At 41.7% G+C, this 25226-nt stretch overlaps 1 protein-coding gene across 1 annotated transcript in view; it reads right to left on the bottom strand.

Moving 5' to 3' along the window:
• TUSC3 (tumor suppressor candidate 3) overlaps window positions 1–25226 on the bottom strand; it is a 716299-nt gene that overhangs the window by 557427 nt on the left and 133646 nt on the right. The window contains exon 2 of the mRNA XM_075860043.1: window positions 20582–20722. Coding sequence (XP_075716158.1) covers window positions 20582–20656 — 75 coding nt within the window. The 5' untranslated portion in view covers window positions 20657–20722. The remainder of the gene's footprint in view (window positions 1–20581; window positions 20723–25226) is intronic.

Here is a 25226-nt window from a genome sequence, read left to right as displayed (position 1 = left end):
TATGAAGAACAGCAACATGTGCAAGTAGTGATTGTGGGGACGGAGAAGATCGCGTGTTTAAATAATTGAGGTAATCTGTAAGAGGAATTGCTACAGTATCTAGAATTTTTTTGCAGCAGGAGATCGGGAACCCGTCTGGGCCAGGGCTTTTCCCATTGGCGATATTACCCAACACCTTCTTAATCTGCTCTACAGTGATCGTAGATGCAAGGCTGGCAGTATCCTCAGTAAACAAAGAGGGCAGGTTCAAAGGATCTAGGAATGCCTTTATGGGTGAATCTATTGAAGTTGACAGTTTGATTGGGGGGGGGGGGCGGGATGTAAGTTATATAGTTTACTATAAAATGCAGAAAAAACATTAGCAATTTCTGAACTCTCAGTGACACATTCACCTGTATCCGAGGAAATTTTCTTAATAGCAGTACGTTCTATTGCTCTCTTCACTAACGATGACATGACCTTGCCCTCTTTGTCTCCATGAGCGTAGTATTTGTGTCGGACACTGATATAAGATCTGACAGCTTTATATTAAGAACATCTTTAAGGGAATAGCATAGATTAGCAAGAGCAGTTTGTTCTTTAATTGCTAGAGATCTCTTATGGGGTTTTTCAATAGCCGCTATCTGCCAAAGTAGGGACGAGATTTGTTTGTTGGTGCCTAAACAGTCGAAACCCCCCAAAAGTGACCTCATTTTGGAAACTACACCCCTCAAGGCATTTTTCTAGGGGGTATAATCAGCATTTTGAACCAACAGTTGTTTTGCATAACTTAGTGGAATTAGTCTGTGAAGATGAAAATCTACTTTTTTTCTGCTAAAACATAGCATTTTTTCATTTTTACAAGGAATAAAGGAGAAAAAGCACCCCAACATTTGTAAAGCAATTTATCTCGATTACGGTAATACCCCATATATGATCATAAACTGCTGTGGGTCCAAACATCAGTGCTCAGAAGGGAAGGAGCGCCTTTTGAATTTTGGTGCACAGATTTTGTTGGAATGGTTTTCGGTGTCATGACGCGTTTGCAATGCCCTGGAGGGACCAAAACAGTGGAAACACCCAAAAAGTGACCCCATTTTGGAAGCTACATTTTGACCCCACAAGTTTTTTGTAGAATTTACTGGAATTAGGTTGTGAAAATTAATATCAACATTTTTGTCCACTAAAATTTTTATTTTTTTAATTTTCACAAGGGATAAAAAAGAAAAACCAAACGAACATTTGAAAAGCAATTTCTGCTGAGTACGGCAATACCCCACATGTGGTCATGAATGTTTTTTGATTAGAAATTAATTAACCCTTTCAGGACTGATCCTATTTTGCTTTTTCATTTCCGTTTTTCACTCCCAGCCTTCCAAGAGCCATAAAGAGTGGTGTGAGGGCTTATGTTTTGCGGGAGGAGTTGTAGTTTCTATTGATATCACTTTAAGTACCATATAATGTACTTGGGAAAAAAATTCTTTGTGGGCTGAAATTGGAAAAAACTTTGATTCCTCTATGGCTTTTGGGGTTTTGTTTTTAAGTCTTTCACCGTGCAGTAAAAATGACTACTTAATTTTATTCTGCGTCTCAATACAATTACGGTGATACCAAAGTTCTATAGGTTTTTTTATATTTTACTACTTTTACAAAGAAAAGACTATTTGTCAAAAAAAAAAATGTTTTCTATCATCACATTCTGAGAGGCATAACTTTTTTTTTTGGTCAATTGAGTGGTGTGAAGGCTTATTTTTGGCGGGACGAGCTGTAGCTTTTATTGGTACAATTTTATGGTATATACAACTTCTTTACTTTCTATTACATTTTTGTTAGAGCTAAGGTGACCAAAAAACAGCGATTTTGGTGGTTTAAATTCTTTATTTTTTACGACGTTCATCGTCGTGCGAAGTAAATTACGTTTTACTTTATTCTGCAAGCCGGTACGATTACGGCAATACCTTATGTATATAGTTTTTTTTATGTTTTGCAGCGTTTGCACAATAATTTCACATTTTTATAAAATTATTTATTTTTTGTGTTGCCATATTCTGAGAGCCATCATTTTTTATTTTTCAGTCAAAAAAGCTGTGTTTTTTGTGGGACGGGTGTTAGTTTTTGTGGGTATATACAAATTTTTGATCACTTTTTATTCTATATCTTGGGAGGAGTTGTGACCAAAAATGGCAATGCTGGCATAGTTTTTAATTTATTTATTTTTTGCCGTGTTCAACGTGCGGGAAAAATAACATTTCGTTTTAAAATTTGGGTCGTTACAAATGCGGTGATACCAAATATGTGTACATTTTTTATTTTTTTTTCCCTATAAAAAAAGACTTATTATAGGAAAAAAAAAACTTTATTTTTACACTTTTATAAAACATTTTTATTAACTTTTTTTCCATTTTTTTTCCTTTTTACACTTTCTTTTTTGACCTGCAGCACTGATCGCTGCTATAATACATTACACTACTTAGTAGTGTAATGTATTCCAACTGTCAGTGTGACGTCACAGTCACTCTGACCGCAAGCCTATGAGGACCAACCAGAGGCTGGTCCTCATAGGCTTCCATACATGGCAGACCCGGAGGCCGTTGTCTGGCCTTCGGTTGCCATGGCAATTGCATGGGGGCTGCCAATGTGCTACAAACCCCCTAAATGCGGCACATTTAAGGGGTTATTTGCTGAAATCAGTGGTGATGAGTCGCTGATCGGCCATACTGGAGTGTCAGCTGTCAGACACAGCTGACCTCCCGGTTTCCGATGCACACTGTCGCCGACGGTGTGCATCGAGAATGACACAGTGACTTCCTGTCACTCTGACAGGAAGCCGATTAGGACCAGCTGGAGGCTGGTCCTGATAGGCCTCCGTCCATGGCAGACATGGAGGCCATTGTTCGGCCCCCCGTTTGCCATGCTAATCATCGGCAAACCCCGCGATTTCAGAGCGGGGTCTGCCGATGTGCTAAAAACCCATAAAATGCGGCAATCGCAACCGATCGCCGCATTTAAGAATTTAATTGCCAAAATCAGCAGCAAAGAATTGCTGGCCAGCAAAAGTGGAGTGTAAACTTTTGGAGACAGCTGACCACCCAGTTCCCGGTGCACACTGTCGCCGACAGTGTGCACCGGGAACGACTCAGTAACTATACGTCCTCGTGCGGGAAGTGACCTCCCGCGACGACATATAGTTACTGAGTGGTGCGGCTAGGGGTTAAAGACTCGTTCAGAGTCCATCAACGCATGCCATCCGCAAATTCTTTCAATGTCAATGAAAGATAAACCGGAGCATGGTCAGAAATAGTTATGTTGCCTATGTCTGACCTTTGAATCTGGGGGAGATATATGTCCAATGTAAACAAGTAGTCAAGTAGTTGCTACGATCTATGTATTGAGGAGAAATAAGTGTAATCCTGGGTTTCAGGGTGTTTGCCAAACATCTAACAGCCCTAGGCTGGTTAAGCTAGATTGTATGTTCTTTAACCCCTTTAGGACACAGCCTGTTTTGGCCTTGTGGCACATCTGATTTTTTCAAATCTGACATGTGTCACTTTATGTAGTAATAACTTGGGAATGCTTTTAACTATCCAAGCGATTCTGAGATTGTTTTCTCGTTTTCTCGTTTTCTCGTGACATATTGTACTTGATAGTGGAAAAATTTGGTCGATAAATTCAATATTTATTCGTGGAAAATATCAACATTTAGAGAAAATTTGCAAAAATTTGAATTTTTCTAAATTTAAATGTATCTGCTTGTGAAACAGATAGTAATACCACACAAAATAGTCACCAGTTAACATTTCCCATATGTCTACTTTATGTTTGCATTGTTTTTTGAATGTCTTTTTATTTTTCTAGGACGTTACAAGGCTTAGAACTTTAGCAGCAATTTCTCACATATTCAAGAAAATTTCAAAAGGCTATCTTTACAGGCACCAGTTTAGTTGTGAAGTGGTTTTGAGGGCCTTATATATTAGAATCCCCCAATAAATCACCCCATTTTAAAAACTGCACCCCTCAAAGTATTCAAAACAGCATTCAGAAAGTTTCTTAACCCTTTAGGCGTTTCACAGGAAATAATGCAATGTAGAGGGGAAATTTACAAATTTCATTTTTTTTTGCCGAAATTCATTTGTAATAAAAAAAATTATGTAACACAGAAGGTTTTACCAGAGAAACGCAACATAATATTTATTGCCCAGGTCCTGCAGTTTTTAGGAATATCCCACATGTGGCCCTAGTACCCTAATGGACCAAAACACCGGCCTCAAAAACAAAAGAGCACCTAGAGGATTTTGGGGCCTGCTTATTTTTAGATTATATTTTAGGCACCATGTCGGGTTTGAAGATGTCTTGTGGTACCAAAACAGTGGAAACCCGCCAAAAGTGACCCCATTTTGGAAACTAGACCCGTCAAGGAATTTATCTAGGGGTATAGTTAGCATTTTGACCCCACAGGTATTTTGCTATATTTATTGGAGTTAGTCTGTGAAAATGAAAATCCACTTTTTTTCTGAAAAAACATAGAAATTTGTAATATTTACAAGGAATAAAGAAGAAAATGCACCCCAACATTTGTAAAGCAATTTCTCACGATTACGGAAATACACCATATGTGGTAATAAACTGATGTTTGGACACACAGCAAGGCTCAGAAGGGAGGGAGCGCCATATGGATTTTGGAGCGCAGATTTTCCCGGATTGGTTTTTAGTGCCATGTCACGATTGCAACGCCCTGGAGGGAACAAAACAGTGGAAACACTCCAAGAGTGTACCCATTTGGGAAACTACACCCCTCAAGGAATTTTTCTAGGTGTATAGTAAGAATTTATACCACACAGGTTTTTTGCAGAATTTAGTCAAATTAGGCCGTAAAAATGAATATAAACATTTTTGTCCACTAAAATGTTGAATTGTTTTCATTTTCACAAGGGATAAAGGAGAAAAAGTCGCCCTAAATTTGTAACGCAATCTCTCCCGAGTATGACAATACCCCACATGTGGTAATAATTTATTTTTTTAATAGAAATGAATTAACCTTTGCAGGACTGATCCTTTTTTGCTTTTCCATTTTAGTTTTTCACTCCACGTCTTCAAAACGCCATAACTTTTTATTTTTCCATGAATTGAGTGGTGTGAGGGCTTATTTTTGGCAGAACGAGCTGTAGATTGTATTGGTATCATTTTTTGGTAGATACAACTTTTTGATCACTTCTTATTACATTTTATTTAGAGCTTTGGTGACCAAAAAACAGGGCTGTAGGTGTTTTAAATTCTTTATTTCTTACGGCGTTCATAATGCGCTATAAATGTCAATTGTACTTTATTCTGCAGGTAGGTATGATTATGGAAATACCATATCTATATAGTTTTTTTATGTTCTGCAGCGTTTGCACTATAATATCACTTCTTTATAAAATAATAAATTTTCTGTGTCACCATATTCTGAGAGCCGTAACTTTTTTATTTTTTTCAGTAAAAAAAGCGGTGTAGGGCTTGTTTTTTTGCGGGACGGGTTGTAGTTTTTATTGGTACTATTTTGGGGTACATGCGACTTTTTATTCACTTTTAATTCTATATTTTGGGAGGGGTGGTGACCAAAAAATAGTGATTCTGGCATTGTTTTTTGTTTTTTTTATTTGCGACGTTCACCCTACATGTGGGGATCTCAATCGAGCTCCGCATTTAACGGGTTAATTGCCTAAATCAGCGGCAATGAGCCGCTGATCGGCAACAGTGGAGTGTCAGTTGTCAGGGATAGCTGACGTCCCGCTTCCCGATGCACACTGTCACAGACACTGTCACCGACAGTGTGCATCGCGAACGGCAGTGACGTCCTGTCACTCTGACAGGAAGTCTATCAGGAGGCTGGTCCTGATAGGCTTCCGGTGCACCGGGAACTGCGCAGTAACTGTACGTTCCCGTGCGCTAAAACACTGGCCACCCGGACATACAGTTGCGTTGTGGTGCGCCTAGGGGTTAAGGCACAGTGGGACATACCGGATTTTTTAGAGGAGGAGTCCAATAATGGGTTAAGAACTAGATTAAGATCCCCTCCTAAGAAACTTTCTGTTAAACGCTATTTATCCAGAAAATAGTACGGGTATTCGGTGCATATAGGTTACATGTTGTAATAAGTATTACATACATATCCCTTCAAAAACAGATCTCTCCCCTCAGAATCCGAGATAGTATCTTTTATCGTAAAAGGAACACGTTTGCTTATTCCTATACTGACCCCTCTAGCTGCAATATTGGGGCAAGTGGAATGAAACCATCTGTCGTATGCAGAGCTAAGCATACTAGGGATATGCCCTCTTCAAAAATGTGTTTCCTGCAGAAGTAAAACATCAACTCTAGCCTTTGTCATCACTTGGAAAACACTTGGCTACGTTTCAGTGGAGAATTGCCTCCACTAATATTGAAGGAAGCAAGAATGAGAGAATTGGTAGTCATCAGTAATCGTGATGTGAGTATGCTTAATACAATCATGTTCTTCAAAGAACCCAAAACTATAAAGGATAAAAACAAAACGATAGCACCACAGGCATCCAACCAGTATGTTGCCTAGTGTGAACTGGAGACATCTGACGTATCTTACCATTAAAACATATGCAGTAATACAAATCAGAAAGTAGTGACAAAAGAGGGAGGGGAGGGAACAGGGAGGTGATGGCAGAGTAACATGGTAGCCTGATTGGGAGAGCTACGTATAACCCATATAGCAATATTAATATATTATACCGACCAACAATATCAATGAAAGATCTAAAATGTGAATAAAGGATACCAAGAATGTAAGCTAAGTCCAAGTCTTAAGTGTTTGAGGAACGAACTTGAGTCTTCCTCATCTTAGGGGACTTCAGGCGATGAGCTGTGGTCCACGAATCCAGAGGAGGTAGGCGCGGGAGAACAGAAGCCTCAGGTATAGGCATCCATGATGGGATCTCCATATGTTTTCTTCCCGGATTAATTTATTGCAATACCAAATGGGTATAGTCAGCGGTATGTGGTACTCTGCGCATGAAGGGCATTGGTTAATGACGGTTATGTAGTGTAGGGGGCGCCAAGTCTTGGAATAGCTGTATATTATGTCCCTCAAAGGTAAAGATGCCATCTTCCCTGGTTTTGAATAGCACCACTGAAGTGTCTGCAAAGTTGAGGAGCCTAAATATGATATCCCTTGCTGGCTCATTTGAAGGCGGCTTAAGTTTCAGAGCTCTGTGTTTTCGTTCAATAATAATGGGTTCTGCCCTCTCCGGGACAAGTAGTGAGGAGAAGATTTGTGGAATGGTCGCCATAATAGATTCTTGAGCATATGATTCAGGTAAGCCGCGGATACGGACATGATTCCGCCTGCTCCTATTTTCTTGGTCTTCTAACTAAAGCATGGCCTGGTTAATGTGGTCATTTGGATCTGCTGTGCTATCCTCATCGGACTTATCTGAGTGTTGAGAAGCCGCGTGCATCGTCTGCGCCATTTTGGGTGTTCGCGTTGGAGAGATCGACTCAGGTTTTCTGAAGTATTTATCCACTTCCGGTTGCAGACAAGTAGGTTTCGAATTCGAGGCAGGATCCCTGGAGACAGCCTCAATGGTCAACTTCCCCATATCTTTATCTGGTCTGTGTGAAGCAGGGAAATAGGTGCTCGGCATCGAGAGAAAAGTTAGCACACGTCTGCCATGAAGCACGGTCAGGCTCCACCCCCCATAAGAACGTTTCTTAACTTTTCCCCTGTATATTATATAGCAGAACTTCATATAACCACTTATGTACTTGTAAATACATGCACTGAGATGGTGGCCACCCAGGAAGGAGAGTGGTGGCTAGGCAGCCTGCTCTTATGTGCCACGATGCAGGCTGTGGACGCACTGGGCCGTACCGCGTAGCGGGATGGCAGATGGCCAAACAGGTATAGTACAGAGTCTATAGTCCAGAGAGGGTACCTGAGGCAATGTAGACAGCAGCAAGGCAGGCTTGGCTGAGACCAGGCGGCAGGCAGTTGTCAGGCACAGCGTAGCAGAACAGGCATGGAATGCGACACAACACGGCAACAGCTCAGAACGGCACTAGATCTGGATAGCATGGGAACAGGATACAGGATACACTGGTAGATTGGAAGACACTAGGGGACCATTAGCAAGACAAACATTGGGTAACGAACAACGCTCAGGCAAAGAACAAGAGGGCAGGGTCCCTTTTATAGCCCAGTAGCATTCTGGGCTAGATTGCAGACTTCATGCAATTATGTGCGCACTGGCCCTTTAAGATTGTGCACGCACGGGCGCGCGCGCCCTCCGGAGGCAGTCTCGATACCCGGAAGTGAGTGTCGGCGCCTCACAGGAGGATGGCGCTGCAAGCAACTCGGATGTCCATGGCCACGGCCATTGAGGGGTAAGTTAGAACGACGGGCCATGGCCATAGACGTTACCAGTATCCCTCTTACGCCCCCTCCTCTTGTGACCAGAGTGGCCAGTTCGTTCTTGATCTTGGACGATAGACCATGCCAAAAGGATGCCACCACAGCCTCATTGTTCCAGGACAGTTCTCCTGCCAGGGACCGGAACTTGATGGTGTATTCGCCCACGGAGGTGTCCTCTGGCGAAGGTTAAAGATAGCAGTGGCTGCCGATGAGACTCGACCTGGCTCCTCGAAAACAGTCCGGAATAACCGCACAAACCCCTGGAAGTCTTGAGTCTCGGGTCCCTGACGTTCCCAGATAGGGTTTGCCCATGCCAGGGCCTTGCCGGCAAGTAGAAACACGATAAAGGCAGTCTTGGTTCCGTCCCACGGAAAAGCCTGGGCGTGCAGGGTAAAATGGATATAGCATTGGTTCAGAAACCCCCGACACGTACTGGCGTATTCATAGAACCGAGAAGGTAATGGCAGCGAGAACCGAGGATCCAAGCCGGAACTGCCAGGAGGAGTAGCAGGAGGGTCGATCTGAGGAGTTTGCATAGAGGCAGGAAGAGATGAAGCTAGTGTCAATAGCTGCTGTGCCATGGAGTCCACTGCCACAAGAAGTCTAGCTCGGAGATCCTGCAGGTCCGCCTGCATGGCTTGGGAGGGTGACATGCCCTTGAATTGACCAGCGGAGTCCATGGCCTGAGCGTACTGTCACGATGCGGGGTGTGGACCCACTGGACCTTACCGCGTAGCGGGATGACAGCTGGCCAAACTGGTATAGTACAGAGTCTATAATCCAGAGAGGGTACCTGAGGCAATGTAGACAGCAGCAAGGCAGGCGTAGTGTAGCAGAACAGGCGTGGAATGCGGCACAACACGGCAACAGCTCAGCAAGGCACAAGATCTGGATAGCACGGGAACAGGATACAGGATACACTAGGAGACTGGAAGACACTAGGGGGCCATTAGTAAGACAAACTTTGGGTAATGAACAACGCTCAGGCAAAGAACAAGACGGCAAGGCCCCTTTTGTAGCCCATTCTAGCATTCTGGGCTAGATTGCAGACTTCCTGCAATTATGCGCACACTGGCCCTTTAAGACCGTGAATGCGCGGGCGCCCTCTGGAGACAGTCTCGATACCCGGAAGTGAGTGCCGGCGCCTCACAGGAGGATGACGCTGCAAGCAACTCGGATGTCCATGGCCACGGCCGTCGAGGGGTAAGTTAGAACGACGGGCCGTGGCCATAGACGTTAAATTATGCATGCTATGGAATACAGAAGTTGCAACCTATTTTTGGATTACTACTTTTCGCTATATCTGAAATAAAATATCACTTATTGCATAATACATTGGAGTGCTGAGTTCCCATTTTTTATACGTTGGAAGCCTACTCACGCACCCTTGAAACACAGAGTGCTGCGGGATCAAGAAAGTACCAATAAGGGGTTAAAACAGCTTACAGGTAAAGTGAATAACATTAACTAACTCATTACAATGGCACCTGTCAAGGGGTGGGATATATTAGGCAGCAAATGAACAGTCAGTTATTGATGTTGATGAGTCAGAAGCTGTAAAATAGGCAGGAGTAAGGATCTGAGTGACTTTGACTGGGGCCAAATTGTGATGGCTATAGGACTGGGTCAGAGCATCTCCAAAAAGGTAGGTATTGTGGGGTATTCCTGGTATACAGTGGTTAGTACCTACCAAAAGTGGTTCAAGGAAGAACAACCAATGAACTGGCAAAAAGGTAATGTGAACCCAAGGCTCATTGATGCGAGTAGGGAGCAAAGACTAGCCCGTCTGGGCTGATTCCACAGAACAGTTACTGTAGCACAAATTGCTGAAAACTCAATGTTAGCTCTAAGATGCACTATAGGAGACAGGCAAGCCAGGGAAGCCAGTGTGTTGCTATGGCTTTCAAGTGGATGTTACTTTGACAAATACCATTTGCCTGAACATTGTTGCAGACCAAGTACACCCATTTATGCAACAGTATTTCCTTACTAATGGCATCGGCATTTTTTAGCAGGATAAAGCACCATGCCACACTAAAAAAAATTGTTCAGCAATGGTTTGAGGAACATAACAATGAGTTCAAGGTGTTGACTTGGACTCCAAATTCTCTAGATCTCAATCCAATTGAACATCCAATCAAAGTCTAATTTATGGAGGCCCCACCTCACAACGTACAGGACTTAAAGGATCTGCTTCTAATTTATTTGTGCCAGGGACCACAGGCCACCGTCAGAGATCTTGTGAAACCTATACCTCGACGGATCAGAGTTTTTTTGAGGGCACGAGGGGGACCACACACGATAAGTGGTTTTAATGTTATATCTAATTGGTGCATATAACGTGTTGATATAAAACAAAACTAAACATATACCAAACGGTAATATTAAATATGTCAACAATATAAGAATGGCAGGATCAATGTAGGGATTTAAATTGGTACTTAATCAATGGATCATAAGTTTTAGTGATCTGCATAACCCAATGTTGAAAATATTCAGAATCATGACTTCTCCTACTGTGTTGACCACTCTAGTTAGTCTCACATTTTAGATATTATATATATATATATATATATATATATATATATATATACATATATACACATACACATATATATATAACCCTTCTCTATCAATTACTAAAGTCTAAGAAATCACACCTTTCCTCAGTACACTAATTAGATGATTTAGATGAAGAAGTCCTCAGCAGAGTTCTTTGTCAAGTACATATTTTATATATAACATTAGTTTAAGGGCTTCTCTGGAAATGCATTGCAGAAATAATTAAAAGTAGAAGTCAAAGTTAACTCTCAGCATGAGATAAAACTCATGCTGATCCAAATTTACAACTGTACTTGTGAGTCAAGAAGCAGAGTCAAAGAACTACATGTTGCTCAGAAAGTCTCCCACTGTTTATTTTAAATAATAACAGGGAATTATGAAAGGCAGATTTTTCACATACATTTTTAATATTGTTGATATGGAAAATACATAGTGCAAACAATGGAGACATGGAGCATGTATGTTTAGTACATCTTAAGAATACAAATAATTGATTCTTGAATTCACCGCAGCAGTGATGACATAAAGTACATTTAAATGTCTTTCTTGCAAATTTCACCACCCAAAAAAAACCATGAAACTAATAAAATTTTAATTTCTTTTAAATAAATCTTTTATACACCAACCGTGGAAAGCTGCCAACATTTTAATGCAAGAGATAAAAGTATTTTCCCAGTGGCTCTGTGCATTTAAATGGAATGTCTCATGTATTCAATGTGAGTCTCTTAGGAATGAATAAAGAGACCAACTTACAGCCCGTAAAGCAGTTACTGTAAGATTCGGTTAGTTAGAGCAAGAGTCATGTGACCGTACAGCAGTCCAGACCAGAGGCTGAAACTACAAGATAAAGCCATAAGTGAGTTTTCTAATCACAGAATCGTTTATGCCACCTCAAGTACATAGAGGGGGCTCAAAACATATTTGGTTTAGTAAGATGTACATCTGTAGTAGAGAAATTATAGCGCAGATTTACTAAGACTGGCGGTTCATAATCCAGTCTTCAGAAGCCCGCAGGAGCAAGACTGTCTGGGCACCAGAAAGTGAATTCTATCCCGGCTCATAGCTAATTTCTGGCGTTAATTATAGTAATTTGTTGGGCTGTGGGTGGACCCGCCACCTTACAATAATCCCTCACACTTCTTTAAAATGTGGCAAAAGTGAGGTAAAACAAAATAAAGTCACAAATTATTGTTCAAAGAAGGCGTGCTGTATAATTGACAACTTTTTAACGCCATAAAACTGGTGTAGAGCCATTGTTAAATTTCACCAATTTGTTTTTATTTATTTTTTCAATTATTGGATCTATTTATTTTTTATTATTAAAAACGTATCTAGGGGTGGCCATATTGGAGGCACACATTCTCTTCCTTTATTCTCTGTATAGACATTACTGCAGAATGTGTGTGTGCTTTATCGAAGCTGCAATGAATGGGAGTTAATTACATAGTTACATAGTTAGTATGGTTGAAAATAACATACAGTATGCCCGTCAAGTTCAACCAAGTTCAACAAAGGGATAGAAGAGGATGAGGTTGAAGTGAATGGGGTATGGGTAAACTTTAGAACTATATTTTACCTTCCAGAGGAAGTAAAGAAATCCATAAGGCATGAGCCAATCTGCCCTAAAAGAAAAATTTCCCTCCTGATCCCAAGTGGCGATCAGACTTGATCAACATTCAAACAAGATTTCTCTACATCTACATAAGCACTGATATAATTTTGTTCTAAGAAATTATCTAACCCTTTTTTTAAGCCATCTACTGTCCCTGCTGTGACCAGCTCCTGCGGTAGACTATTCCATAGATACTGCTTCTTTACTGCTCACAGTAAAGAAGGCTTGTCACCTCTGCAGATTGAACCTTTTTTTTCTCCAGACAGAGGGAGTGCCCCCTTGTCTTTTCAGGGGGTTTTACATGGAACAGGATTTCACGATATTTCTTGCATAGGCCATTCATATATTTATATAAATTAATCATGTTCCCCCTTAGTCGTCTTTTTTCAAGGCTAAATAGGTTTAATTTTTTTAATCTTTCCTCATAACTTGGATTCTCCATGTCCCTCATTAGTTTAGTTGCTCTTCTGTTTTTTTTTTTTCAACTCCAGGGCATCCTTTCTATGAACTGGAGCCTAGAACTGAACTGCATATGCTAGATGAGGCCGCACTAATGCTTTGTAAAGTGGTAATATTAAGTGCCTGTCCCGCGAGTCCATGGCTTTGGTTTTTTTAAATACATGACAGTAACCTGCTGCCCTTAGAAGCAGCTGATTGACATTGCATGCTGTTGTTTAGTTTATGATCTACAAATACACCCAGATCCTTCTCAACAAGTGACTCTCCCAGTATATCTCCCCCTAGGAAATATGGTGCATGCAGATTATTAGTACCCATAATTTATCCACATTAACCCTCATTTGCCAAGTTGATGCCCAAACACTCAGTGTATCCAAGTCGGTTTGTAATTTCTCAACTTGTTCCATAGACTGAACTATGCTACATAGTTTGGTGTCATCTGCAAAAATAGAAGCAGTGCTATTAATATCATCTTCTAGATTCGTTGAATAATAGTGGTGCCAGAACTGAACCTTGGGGTACACCCCTTATAACCGGGGACCATTCCAAGTAGCCATTCCGAATGGCTATCACTTGTAATATTATTGTCTGTCACACACTCCTGTGTATAGTCCCTACATATTTCCCCTTGGAGAAGACCTAGAGCCTTTTTTTTTTAACTTTTTTAAATGGGCACCAAATTTGACTTGCACCAGTCTCTTGGCACTATACCAGTCACTATATAATCTCTAAATATTATAAACTGTGGAACAGAAATAACTAACTTGAGTTCTTTAAGAAATCTTTGGTTTAATCCATCTGGTCCTGTATCCTTGTTCATCAGTATTTTATTTAACTTTCCTTTCCCATATGTACATTCAGCCAATTATATTTTTTAATTGATGTATTAACAGCACTGGCAGCGCCTAGATCATCTGCTCTTTCTTGGGTTTTTTTATATATGGAGCAGTAAAATTAATGTACAAACTACTAATATTATTCATACATATACATACATGTTAAAGGGTTTGTACAGTTCTAAGAAATAGGCTATCAATATCTCATCAGTTGGGGTCCGACTCACAGCACCACCGCCGATCAGTTGTTTCGAAGGGGCCGCAGTGCCTTACCGATGAGATATTGATGACCTATCCTGAGGATAGGTCATACATTTTTTAGGACTGGACAACCCCATTAATATATCTGGAGGTTCTTAGACCTGTATATATATGAGATAAAGTAGTGATCACGGGGAAGACATTTTCAGGACTTCCTGTCAGAACATTACAATAAGCCCCTCCCCAGCCTAAAATAGTTGCTCACATGGAATAATTGAATATATGGAACTCTATAGCAAACAGAGACAATTAAGAGCTAAGATTTAGTTTTCCTTTTACATGTCTTGTATTTACAACCACAAAATTAAATAAATTCTTGAAAGCATACTGTTACAGTTGCAATATAAATCAATATTATGGCTTCACAGGATGGACAGGGAGGAAAAAAAACATTAAAAAGAGGGCTAAATAACAAAATAGAAGCCCGACACACCCCTTTAATACTGGATATTTTTAAATCCCCCTATCTATCTGACAGTATTGTTGCATGCTACTTACCTGTCAGATGGGCTGTAAGGTTCTAATGTCTTGCCATATGAGAAAGGGGCACTCATAATAGGGGTCTATTGAACCCATACAAAATCCCCTGCCTTTATGCGGGAGCCGATTACCAATGAAATCTGCATACTTCTCATGAAGAACCAAGTTTGAAGGGACAGGATGGGCTTGTTATTTTATGGGTTAATAAGAGGTCCAACTGCCCTAAATGCCCTTTATCAAGTTACATGTTACTATATCTAGAAAATAGACATTCTTATTCCCTTTCTGAGAAATAGAAAACACTCAAAGTATAGAGCCAAGGTTTCCAGAAGGCTGTCAAGTAATATAGAAGCAGCACTTACCACAGCATGTGCTAGAGCTGCAGAACAACAGACAGCCGTAGCAGGCCAATATTCCGTAAAAAGGGTTGTAAGGTTGTTTCAGCTCTACCAGTCAGGTTAATACGTTTTCAATGCCACAGTAGACATCAAAAGTGTGAAAATTCAGCATGATGGCATAAAAACAGGGGAGAGAAAAAGATAGTGCTACTGCATTCTTTCTAAAGTAATTGAATTTCAGATTTTAAGTCTGAGGCTTTATCAAAAAGTTTCATCAAGAATAAAATAACAGAAACAAAGGATATGCTCAGAGTCATGTGAAGAGAGCGCAAAGAAGAAAGGATTTTATTTTTGTGGAAGTAAAATATTCCGTTTAGTTGTTTATCAGCACAATATAAATCCTTTCCTACTTAAATGTTAAAAACTAAAGAGAAATGCTGCATATTGATAAATAATCCCCATATGAGAGGAAAACACAAAGTAATTTGTAGACAAAGCTGCATAAATCTCCAAAAATTCAATGCCATTAATCATTTGGCCTCTGCATTTAGGAATACTTGAATGTAGTCAAAAATCATATTACGCGATAAAATGTATCTGTAATACATTTATCTGACATTTTAATGTTTCTAAAGTCAATATCCATGGACTTTTAGAGAGTAAACTGTTATCTTGTATTCAGTATGGGTAACATGCTGGTGTTATGATGTTACATTAACACAATCATTTTCATTTTTTGTAGTCACCATAAAATATGTTGTTATAGATTATCGTCTTGCATTGTTGTATGTGGCATATTGCGACCTCTGAACACACGATGGGGGGGGGGGAATTTGCCACCTTTTCTACTACAGTTTCTATGCCAATAATTTCTGCTGCTCTCAACACTTTCTAAAAAGGGGCAGGTCAACCAATGACCCAACACATTTACTATAATTTATGCCAGGAGCTGGTATAAATCATAGCAAAATCTATGCCAGCTCCTGACAGATTTCACTCAGTGGCGCACAAACAGCCGAAGATGCAACAAATTTATTAAGAGGCGTGCACCTCATAATAAACTTGTTGCATCTTATTCCATTATACTTTTGTCTTTTTTGACACAAAAGTATTTAACATTTCATCAAGACTGGCATATGAAACGCCAGTCTTAATAAATTCACCCCATTATGATGTGATGGGTTTATCAATTACCTTTGCAAAACACTCTCAACTAAGAGGAGTTCTGGATTAGGAAGCAGGGTCTAGAGAACATTTTTTTTATTCTCTTCAGTGTCTTCAGTGTCATTTAAAGGCTAGATGAAAGGGTCATCTTATAACTAAACGTGTTTGATATTTTCTAGCCTTTTTTCCATGAAAGTTCAAACCCTAAATCTGATCTGGAACTGAACGTTCAAGTAGGTTTTTTCTCTCTTCAATGGGGCAGCTTGATGTATATGAAAAAATGTGTCTCCCATACAGGGTTCGGCATGATTGCAAATGGAATAATTTTTGGCCACAGGCATGCATTTTGCAAATAAATTTAGAATTTTTCTAATTGTTTATTGACAAATTTTCAACATATTTTCTTTATAAATTCTTTAAGATTTCTACTTGCAGACATTCAATAGAAAACTTCATTGTCCACTTTCAGTGGATAAAAATCCTTGCCATGTAATTAACGGACACAGGTCTGATGACTGTACTGAAATTGTAACAAACCAAACACCTGTGTGTCCATCACGTGACGAGTGCAGATTTTTTTTTTATATCCCTTGGAAGTAAACAATGAAGGTTTCCATTGAATAACTGCAAGCAGAGATTTTGAAAATTGTAAGTAATTAATACAGAAACTATATTGGAAAATATACGTTTTCAGTATACAACAAATACATTTTATTTGCTGAAACTGTAATTGCCCTTTAAGGTTTTCAAGTACTGTAAATAATAAGATTATTATAATATAAGTGTCTAGCTGGATTAGTTTATGTTGATCTTATCATTATATCCTGCAATAGATATAGATTCTGTGATTGTAATCAGATTTTATTATTTGCAAATATTATGTCATGAGTAGGTGTTTTCTGATGGTTTTATTTTTAGATTTCTCACTTTGAGAAAATAACTACCTGTCTGTAGCTGCAATGAACTTGGCATGGAAATATTCCTTATACGGTTTATTAAAGTGCATTACAGTTTGATATACATCTTGAAACATTTCTGAACTTATAATGATTGCCTTACTTTGCACAATTACTATAAGATTAAAAACATCAGCATTTGTTCTGCACAAAGAAGCCATAGAGAGCCAGATCCAGGGCTACAATGCTGCTTCAGTAATTGGCCAAATGTGCACAAGCTGTACAAGTTTTCAACAGTAAAAGAGCAAGGTGTTTATATCAAATACAGATTTCTCAGGTTTAGAGATGATCTTCAGTATTTGTGGATTGAACATTGTGAGACCCCTGCCAGTGGCGTAACTACCGCTATAGCAGCCGTAGCGGCTGCTACGGGGCCCGCAGCATGGCCGGAGGCTCCGCTAGCAGCCGCTATGGCTCCTACAGCGCGACGCCACTGAAGGGGTTGTTCCTACAAAAGACATGCATCCCCTATCCACAGGATAGGGGATACATGTGTGATCGCTGGGATGTCCAGCAATAAGGAGAACGGGGTACCGAAAGTCCCCTGAAGTTCTCCATGACAAACCTCGGACTTCCAGGGTCTGTCTGCAGCTCCATAGAAAGGACTTGCGCACCGGTTGCGCTCGTGCGCATGCGTGACCAGCGCTTCTTTCATTTTTATTGAACTGCGCAGACGCTGGAAGTCCGAGGTTTGTCATGGAGAACTTCGGGGGACTTTCGGTCCCCCGTTTTCCTTATCGCTGCCAGCGATCCCACATGTATCCCCTATCCTGTGGATAAGGGATGCATGTCTTTTGTAGGACAAACTATAGGCCGTTTTTTTATTTGGGGGGGGGGCTATATGGCGTTATCTACAGGGGGGGTCTGTATGGCGTTATCTACAGAGGGGGCTGTATGGTGTTATCTACAGGGGGCTGTATGGCGTTATCTACAGGGGGATTTGGAGCTGTGAGACGTTATCTACAGGGGGCTGTATGGCATTATCTACAGGGGGCTGTATGGCGTTATCTATAGGGGGGCTGTATGGCATTATCTATAGGGGGCTGTAAGGCGTTATCTACAGGGGGCTGTGTATGGCGCTATCTACAGGGGGCTGTGTATGGTGCTATCTATAGGGGGGCGCTGTGGGGTGGAATCTATAGGGAGGCACTATCTACAAGGGGGGGTTGTGTGATACCCAGCGGGGTGGGCCCAGTCAAAAGTTTGCTATGGGGTCCAGTCTTTCCTAGTTACGCCCCTGTCCAATGCACATGTAGTGTTATTGCTGTGGATTTTCCATACGGATTTGTGGGACCGAAAATCTACAGCTTATTACAGTAGTGCAAAGTGGATGAGATTTAACAAATCTTATCCAGATGCTGCAGAATTTTTTTGTGCAGAAATTGACCTGTAGTGTGGATTCTTTAATCCACAGCATAAATTGACATGCGTGGATTAAAAATGGTTGCATATTTTTTTTTTACAGAGTTTCCCTATTGAGTTGAGTTGGGAAGTAAAAATCTTCAACAAATGGTAAATGTTGTGTTTTTTTCCTGAAAAATAGCTGAATTTCTGAAACAAGAATCGCAACTACAAAAAAAACCTTTTTTCCAATTTAAAATAATAAAAGATCATGCTCACCTCCTGTCGGACCTTTGTAATGATGCGACCCTGCTCCCCGGGCTGGTCTGTGCTGAGATGGCCCCCCGGAAACATGTATTGTCACATGTGACTACTGCAGCCAGTCACAGTCTGCAGCGTCACTTGGTACGAGATACATCCCAGGGGGCCGGCTCTACGGAGAGCAACCAATGAGAGCAGGGATGCCTTGCTATGGGAGCGCCAGGGGAGGGGAGTATAGTATTATTTATCACCTCTTCTGTTGTTTGCAGCAGTAAATCCGGACGAAGAGTTTCACCAAATCAAATACTAGTTGGTGAGAGTTTTCGGAAGAAATTCCCTGCAAAGTCTGGCTCACAGCAATTTTCTGCAGCAAATTTAACCCATGTGCATTTACTCTGAAATTTATTTTTCTAAATTCATCTATCCATATCACCTGACTGAATGTAAATGCTATCTATCTTCTTCAGTGAACTGATGGGTATTACGAAGCCAGCCCTCTCCACTTATACATTATTAGAATGTGAAGTCATATTACATTTTTTTTAATTTTCAATACAAATACAATAAATAATAAAAACTAATAGAAAATTACTTAATATGTAAGATACAAACAAGTTGCAACTTTACAGATATATGGAAAAACATCAATCAGAATAAAAATAGGAAGCCATATAATAAAGTTATACTTTGCCTGAGCTCAATAACTAATTTATAGATATATTTCCAAACCAGATATAGTTCACTAACAAATTAATTAATTATTTCCATTGATATGAAGTTCTACACAATTTAATGTCTAAAGTAGGTAGTCCTCCAAATATGTTGCAAGATTCAGTGTCAAGGCAATAAATTGTGAAATTGAAACGTTCTAATTCAGACCCAGTCCTCCTTAGAGATAAAATAGCTAAGGGAAGCTTTATTGTTTTGTTGTTTCAAATAAATGTAAGATGTGAAGCTACTTCTAAAACTAGCTTTGCTGTTATTTCTATTTTATCCCCTACGAAATAGTCAAGAGTAAGAAAATTAAGTAATGGAAAATTATCCATTTGTATTAGATATAACAAAAGTTCCAAAATTACTTAATAACTTTGGACACCTTTGGAACAATTTTTTTTATTGAACTTAATTGTTCTAATTGGTCTTTATTAAAAATGTTTAACCGTTTAACTTCTGCAGCTTGTATGTATTATAATACATAGTAAGCTGCAAAATGCTTTTTCAAGTTCAATCCAACAGATGGAATCTCTGATGGCTTGATCTCCAGCGGCTCCGTTCTTCTCCTGAAAGCTGATATAAGATGAATTATAATCAAATCAAAGTTGGTCAACTTTACTCAGCTAGGCGCACAGGTATTCTCTACTATGCTCTAGAATCCTAGAATTCTTAATTAATATTTAGAGATGAGCGTATCAAATCTACATGAATCAAATTTGTTACATATTTTTTACAACACGAAAATTTGGGTGTTTTTTCTGCACCATTTAACAGATCAGAAGCAGACGAGAAGACAGAGAAAAATTATCACATGCCCCTTTCTAGCACAGCCAATCATGAGGGGTATAGGCAGTGGTGGATTAAGTAGCCAATAGGCCCTGGGCTGTTACCCAAACTTGGGCCCCCCTTCTCCACCGCCGCCCTATAACTATTGTTAACACTTCCTTTTTGTCCAGACATTAACAAATGGGTGTTACTACTCCCCTTGTCAAAAGGCTGTGTCCCCACATACTGACAGTCTCCAACCATCGCTGACAGTATCGCACCGTGTAGGGACACATTCTCCTGACAAGGGGAATAGTAACACTTATTTGTCTATCAGTCCTGGACTGCACAAAGTCTTTTTGTGAAATACAAGGATTTCCTATAATAAACATGTCAGGAGAGATGACAGATTGTCTATAAATCTAGTGACTCACAGGTGACGACCTAGTTTTTTTTTCCTCTTTTCTTCTCCATCCGGTCCAGACTTCATGACGACTTTTCCCGGCCATGACCCATTTCTGCAGGATTTGCCACTCAGATGTCTTTGGCTCCTCACTTTTCCAACATATCCAAACCTATAAATAAAGATAATATTATTTCCAAACCTATAAATAAAGATAATATTAATATAATAGAACCAAACACTGCACCCCTGAATAAAATAGTACCAAACGCTGGGCTCTAAATATTCTAGCACCATAGACTGCGCCCCTGAATATAATTGTGTCAAACACTGTAGAGTAAAATACCACATACACATCCCCTGTAGATAGCACCACACACAACCCCCTGTAGATAGCGCTACACACAGACCCCTGTAGATAGAGCCACACACAGCCCCCTGTAGATAGAGGCACACACCGCCCCCTGTAGATACCACTACACACTGACCCCTGTAAATAGCGCTACACAGCCATGCCCCTCTGTAAATAGCATCACATAGCCCTCCCCCTCTTGTACATAGTGCTACACAGCAATCCCTCTTAGATATAGTGATACACAGCGCTCCCACTTCTATATAGTGCTATACAGCAATACCCCTTGTATATAGTGCCACATAGCACCACCCCCCTTGTATATAGTGCTACACAGCACCTCCCCCCTTGGACCTGAAGCTCTTGTAATTGCTCTGTAATGATAGGGGTAGGGAAACTGACAAGTGAGCCCTAATCTACCCGCCACTCTGTCCCTGCCTACTTGAAACGACCCGCCCTAGGCGATGGGGTACAACTGGGCGGCGGTCCCTACACTCAGTAAGTGCACGAGACAAAACATACAAGGGAATATAAAGCAAAGGGAAAGGGGCAGTTGCCCACGGCAACACCGTGAGCAAAAGAGTGGTGAACGAGCCAAGTCAAACCAGGAGAGCACGAGGTACCAAACGCAGAGCAGAAGAGTAGTCAGAAAGCCAGGGTCAGAATGGAGCAGGATCAAATTGTTAGGCGCTGTAGCTGGGCCAGGAAACCACAGGGAAAGAATCACAAGCAAGGAGGAAAAGGAAAGGCAGGTATAAATAGACAGAGGGCGGGAGCTAACTGAGTCTGGCCAGGCTGCGATAGGCTCTCCCACTCCTAAGCCTGCCAGCCTGAGTGGTGGAAGCTGGAGTCAGTCTCAGAGAGATAGACTCAGGTGAAGACTGATTACCTAAGGAAGTTAACCCCGAAGCTGTGCCTGGCAGATCCTTTACAGTACCCCCCCTTTTATGAGGGGCCACCGGACCCTTTCTAAGCGGACCTGGTTTACTGGGGAAACGAAGGTGGAACTTCCTGACCAATACCCCAGCGTGAACATCCCGGGCGGGTACCCAAGTCCTCTCCTCAGGCCCGTATCCTCTCCAATGGACCAGGTACTGGAGGGAGCCTTGGACCATCTTGCTGTCCACAATCTTGGCCACCTCGAATTCCATCCCCTCAGGGGTGAGAACGGGAACAGGAGGTTTCCTCGAGGGAGCCAAGGACGGGGAGCAGCGTTTAAGGAGGGAGGCATGAAACACGTCGTGTATACGAAAAGATGGGGGTAACTCCAGCCGGAAGGAGACAGGATTGAGGACTTCAATGACCTTGTACGGCCCAATAAACCGGGGAGCAAACTTCTTGGACGGGACCTTAAGACGCAAGTTCCTAGATGATAACCACACCAGATCCCCGACCATAAACAAGGAGTTAGCAGAACGTTTTCTATCAGCCTGAGTTTTTTGTACGCTCTGGGACGCCTCTAGGTTCTTCTGAACCTGGGCCCAGACTGTGCACAGTTCCTGATGAACGAACTCTACCTCGGGATTGTTGGAACTACCAGTTGAAACGGAGGAGAACCGTGGATTAAACCCAAAATTACAGAAAAAGGGGGAGACCCCTGACGAGTTACTGACCCGGTTATTAAGGGAAAATTCAGCGAGGGGAATGAATGAGACCCAATCATATTGACAGTCAGAGATAAAACACCTTAAATATTTTTCTAGAGACTGATTAGTCCTCTCAGTTTGGCCATTAGTTTCAGGATGGAAGGCAGAGGAGAAGGACAGATTAATCTCCAACTTTTTACAGAAGGCTCTCCAAAACAAAGAAACAAATTGTACCCCTCTGTCCGAAACAATATTGACAGGGACCCCATGGAGACACAGGATGTGTTTGACAAACAAGGTAGCTAACGTCTTGGCGTTGGGTAGTTTCTTGAGGGGCACAAAGTGGCACATCTTACTGAAGCGGTCTACTACCACCCACACCACCGACTTGCCTTGGGATGGAGGCAAATCGGTGATAAAATCCATGGAGATATGGGTCCAAGGTCTCTGGGGAATGGGCAACAAACGTAGTAAGCCCGCTGGTCGGGACCTGGGAGTCTTGGACCTAGCACAAACCTCACAAGCGGCGACGTAGGCCTTAACGTCTTTAGGCAACCCAGGCCACCAATAGTTCCTGGCAATGAGGTGTTTGGTACCCAGGATGCCTGGATGACCAGATAGTGCGGAGTCATGATTTTCCCTAAGTACCCTTAGCCGGTATTGCAGGGGAACAAACAGCTTGTCCTCAGGAAGGTTCCCGGGGGCTGAACCTTGATCAGCTGCAATTTCAGAGACTAAATCAGAATCAATAGAAGAAATGATTATACCGGGAGGCAAAATACAAGCAGGATCTTCCTCCGAAGGAGGGCAGGCCATGAAGCTACGCGACAGTGCATCGGCTTTAATATTTTTAGACCCAGCCCTATACGTAACCAAAAAGTTGAATCTGGTAAAAAATAGCGCCCATCGAGCTTGTCTCGGGTTTAGCCTCCGGGCAGATTCTAGGAAAACCAGATTCTTGTGGTCGGTAAGGACCGTTACCTGGTGCCTAGCCCCCTCCAGGAAGTGGCGCCACTCTTCAAATGCCCATTTAATGGCTAAGAGTTCGCGGTTGCCAATATCATAGTTACTCTCAGTGGGCGAAAACTTCCTGGAGAAGTAGGCACAGGGGCGGAGATGGGTGAGGGACCTGGTACCCTGGGACAAGACAGCCCCCACTCCCACCTCGGATGCGTCAACTTCCACGATAAATGGCTCCATTTGGTTGGGCTGAACCAGCACCGGGGCCAAGATAAAGCACTTCTTAAGGACCTCAAAAGCCTGGACAGCCTCTGGAGACCAGTGGTGGAGATCAGCACCTTTGCGAGTGAGGTCCGTAAGAGGCTTAGCGATGACCGAGAAGTTAGCAATGAATCTCCTTTAATAATTAGCGAACCCCAAAAAACACTGTAACGCCTTCAGGGAGGCAGGTTGGACCCATTCTGCCACAGCCTGAACCTTGGCGGGGTCCATGCGGAATTCATGAGGAGTGAGGATTTGACCCAAAAATGGTATCTCCTGTACCCCAAACACACATTTTTCGGTTTTTGCAAACAGTTTGTTTTCCCGAAGGACCTGGAGCACCTTCCTGACATGCTCAATGTGGGGGGGCCAGTCTTTGGAAAACACCAGTATGTCATCAAGGTACACTACAAGAAATATCCCCAGGTAATCTCTCAAAATCTCATTTATGAAATTCTGGAAGAACGCAGTCTTCCACTCATCCCCCTCTTTGATGCGGATAAGTTTATACGCCCCCCGTAGATCAAACTTAGAGAACCATTGGGCCCCCTGAACCTGATTAAAGAGATCAGGAATCAAAGGAAGGGGATACTCGTTCCTTACAGTGACCTTATTCAGGTTACGGTAGTCAATGCATGGCCTAAGACCACCATCCTTCTTCCCTACGAAGAAGAAGCCAGCACCTACCGGAGAAGTAGAGGGGCGAATGTAACCCTTGGCCAGGCATTCCTGGATATACTCTCTCATGGCTTCACGTTTGGGACAAGAAAGATTAAATATCCTACCCTTAGGAAGCTTAGCTCCTGGTACCAAATCGATAGCGCAATTGTATTCTCTATGAGGAGGTAACACTTCGGAGGCCTCCTTAGAGAAAACATCAGCGAAGTCCCGAACAAACTCAGGTAGCGTGTTCACCTCCTCAGGTGGAGAAATAGAATTAACAGAAAAACATGACGTCAAACATTCATTACCCCATTTGGTAAGCTCCCCAGTATTCCAGTCAAACGTGGGATTATGCAACTGCAACCAGGGAAGGCCTAAAACCAAATCGGACGATAATCCCTGCATCAACAGTACAGAGCACTGCTCCAAATGCATGGAGCCAACAAGGAGTTCAAAAACAGGGGTATGCTGTGTAAAATAACCATTAGCAAGAGGAGTGGAGTCGATACCCACTACCGGGACAGGTTTAGGCAAATCAATCAAAGGCATGGCAAGAGTCATAGCAAATTCCACAGACATGATATTAGCAGAGGACCCTGAATCCACGAAGGCGCTGCCGGTAGCAGACCTACCACCAAAAGAGACCTGAAAGGGAAGCAAGATCTTATTACGTTTCATATTTACGAGAAATACCTGTGCGCTCAAGTGACCTCCCCGATGATCACTCAGGCGCGGAAGTTCTCCGGCTGCATTCTTACGCTTAGGACAGTTGTTCACTTGATGCTTGTCATCCCCACAGTAGAAGCAGAGACCATTCTTCCTGCGGAAATCTCTACGTTGTTGGGGGGACACGA

This window comes from Rhinoderma darwinii, chromosome 1, assembly GCF_050947455.1.
Source record: "Rhinoderma darwinii isolate aRhiDar2 chromosome 1, aRhiDar2.hap1, whole genome shotgun sequence".
Taxonomy (NCBI): Eukaryota; Metazoa; Chordata; class Amphibia; order Anura; family Rhinodermatidae; genus Rhinoderma; species Rhinoderma darwinii.
Note: the sequence above shows the minus strand (reverse complement) of the source record. Positions and strands in the feature narration are given on the sequence as shown.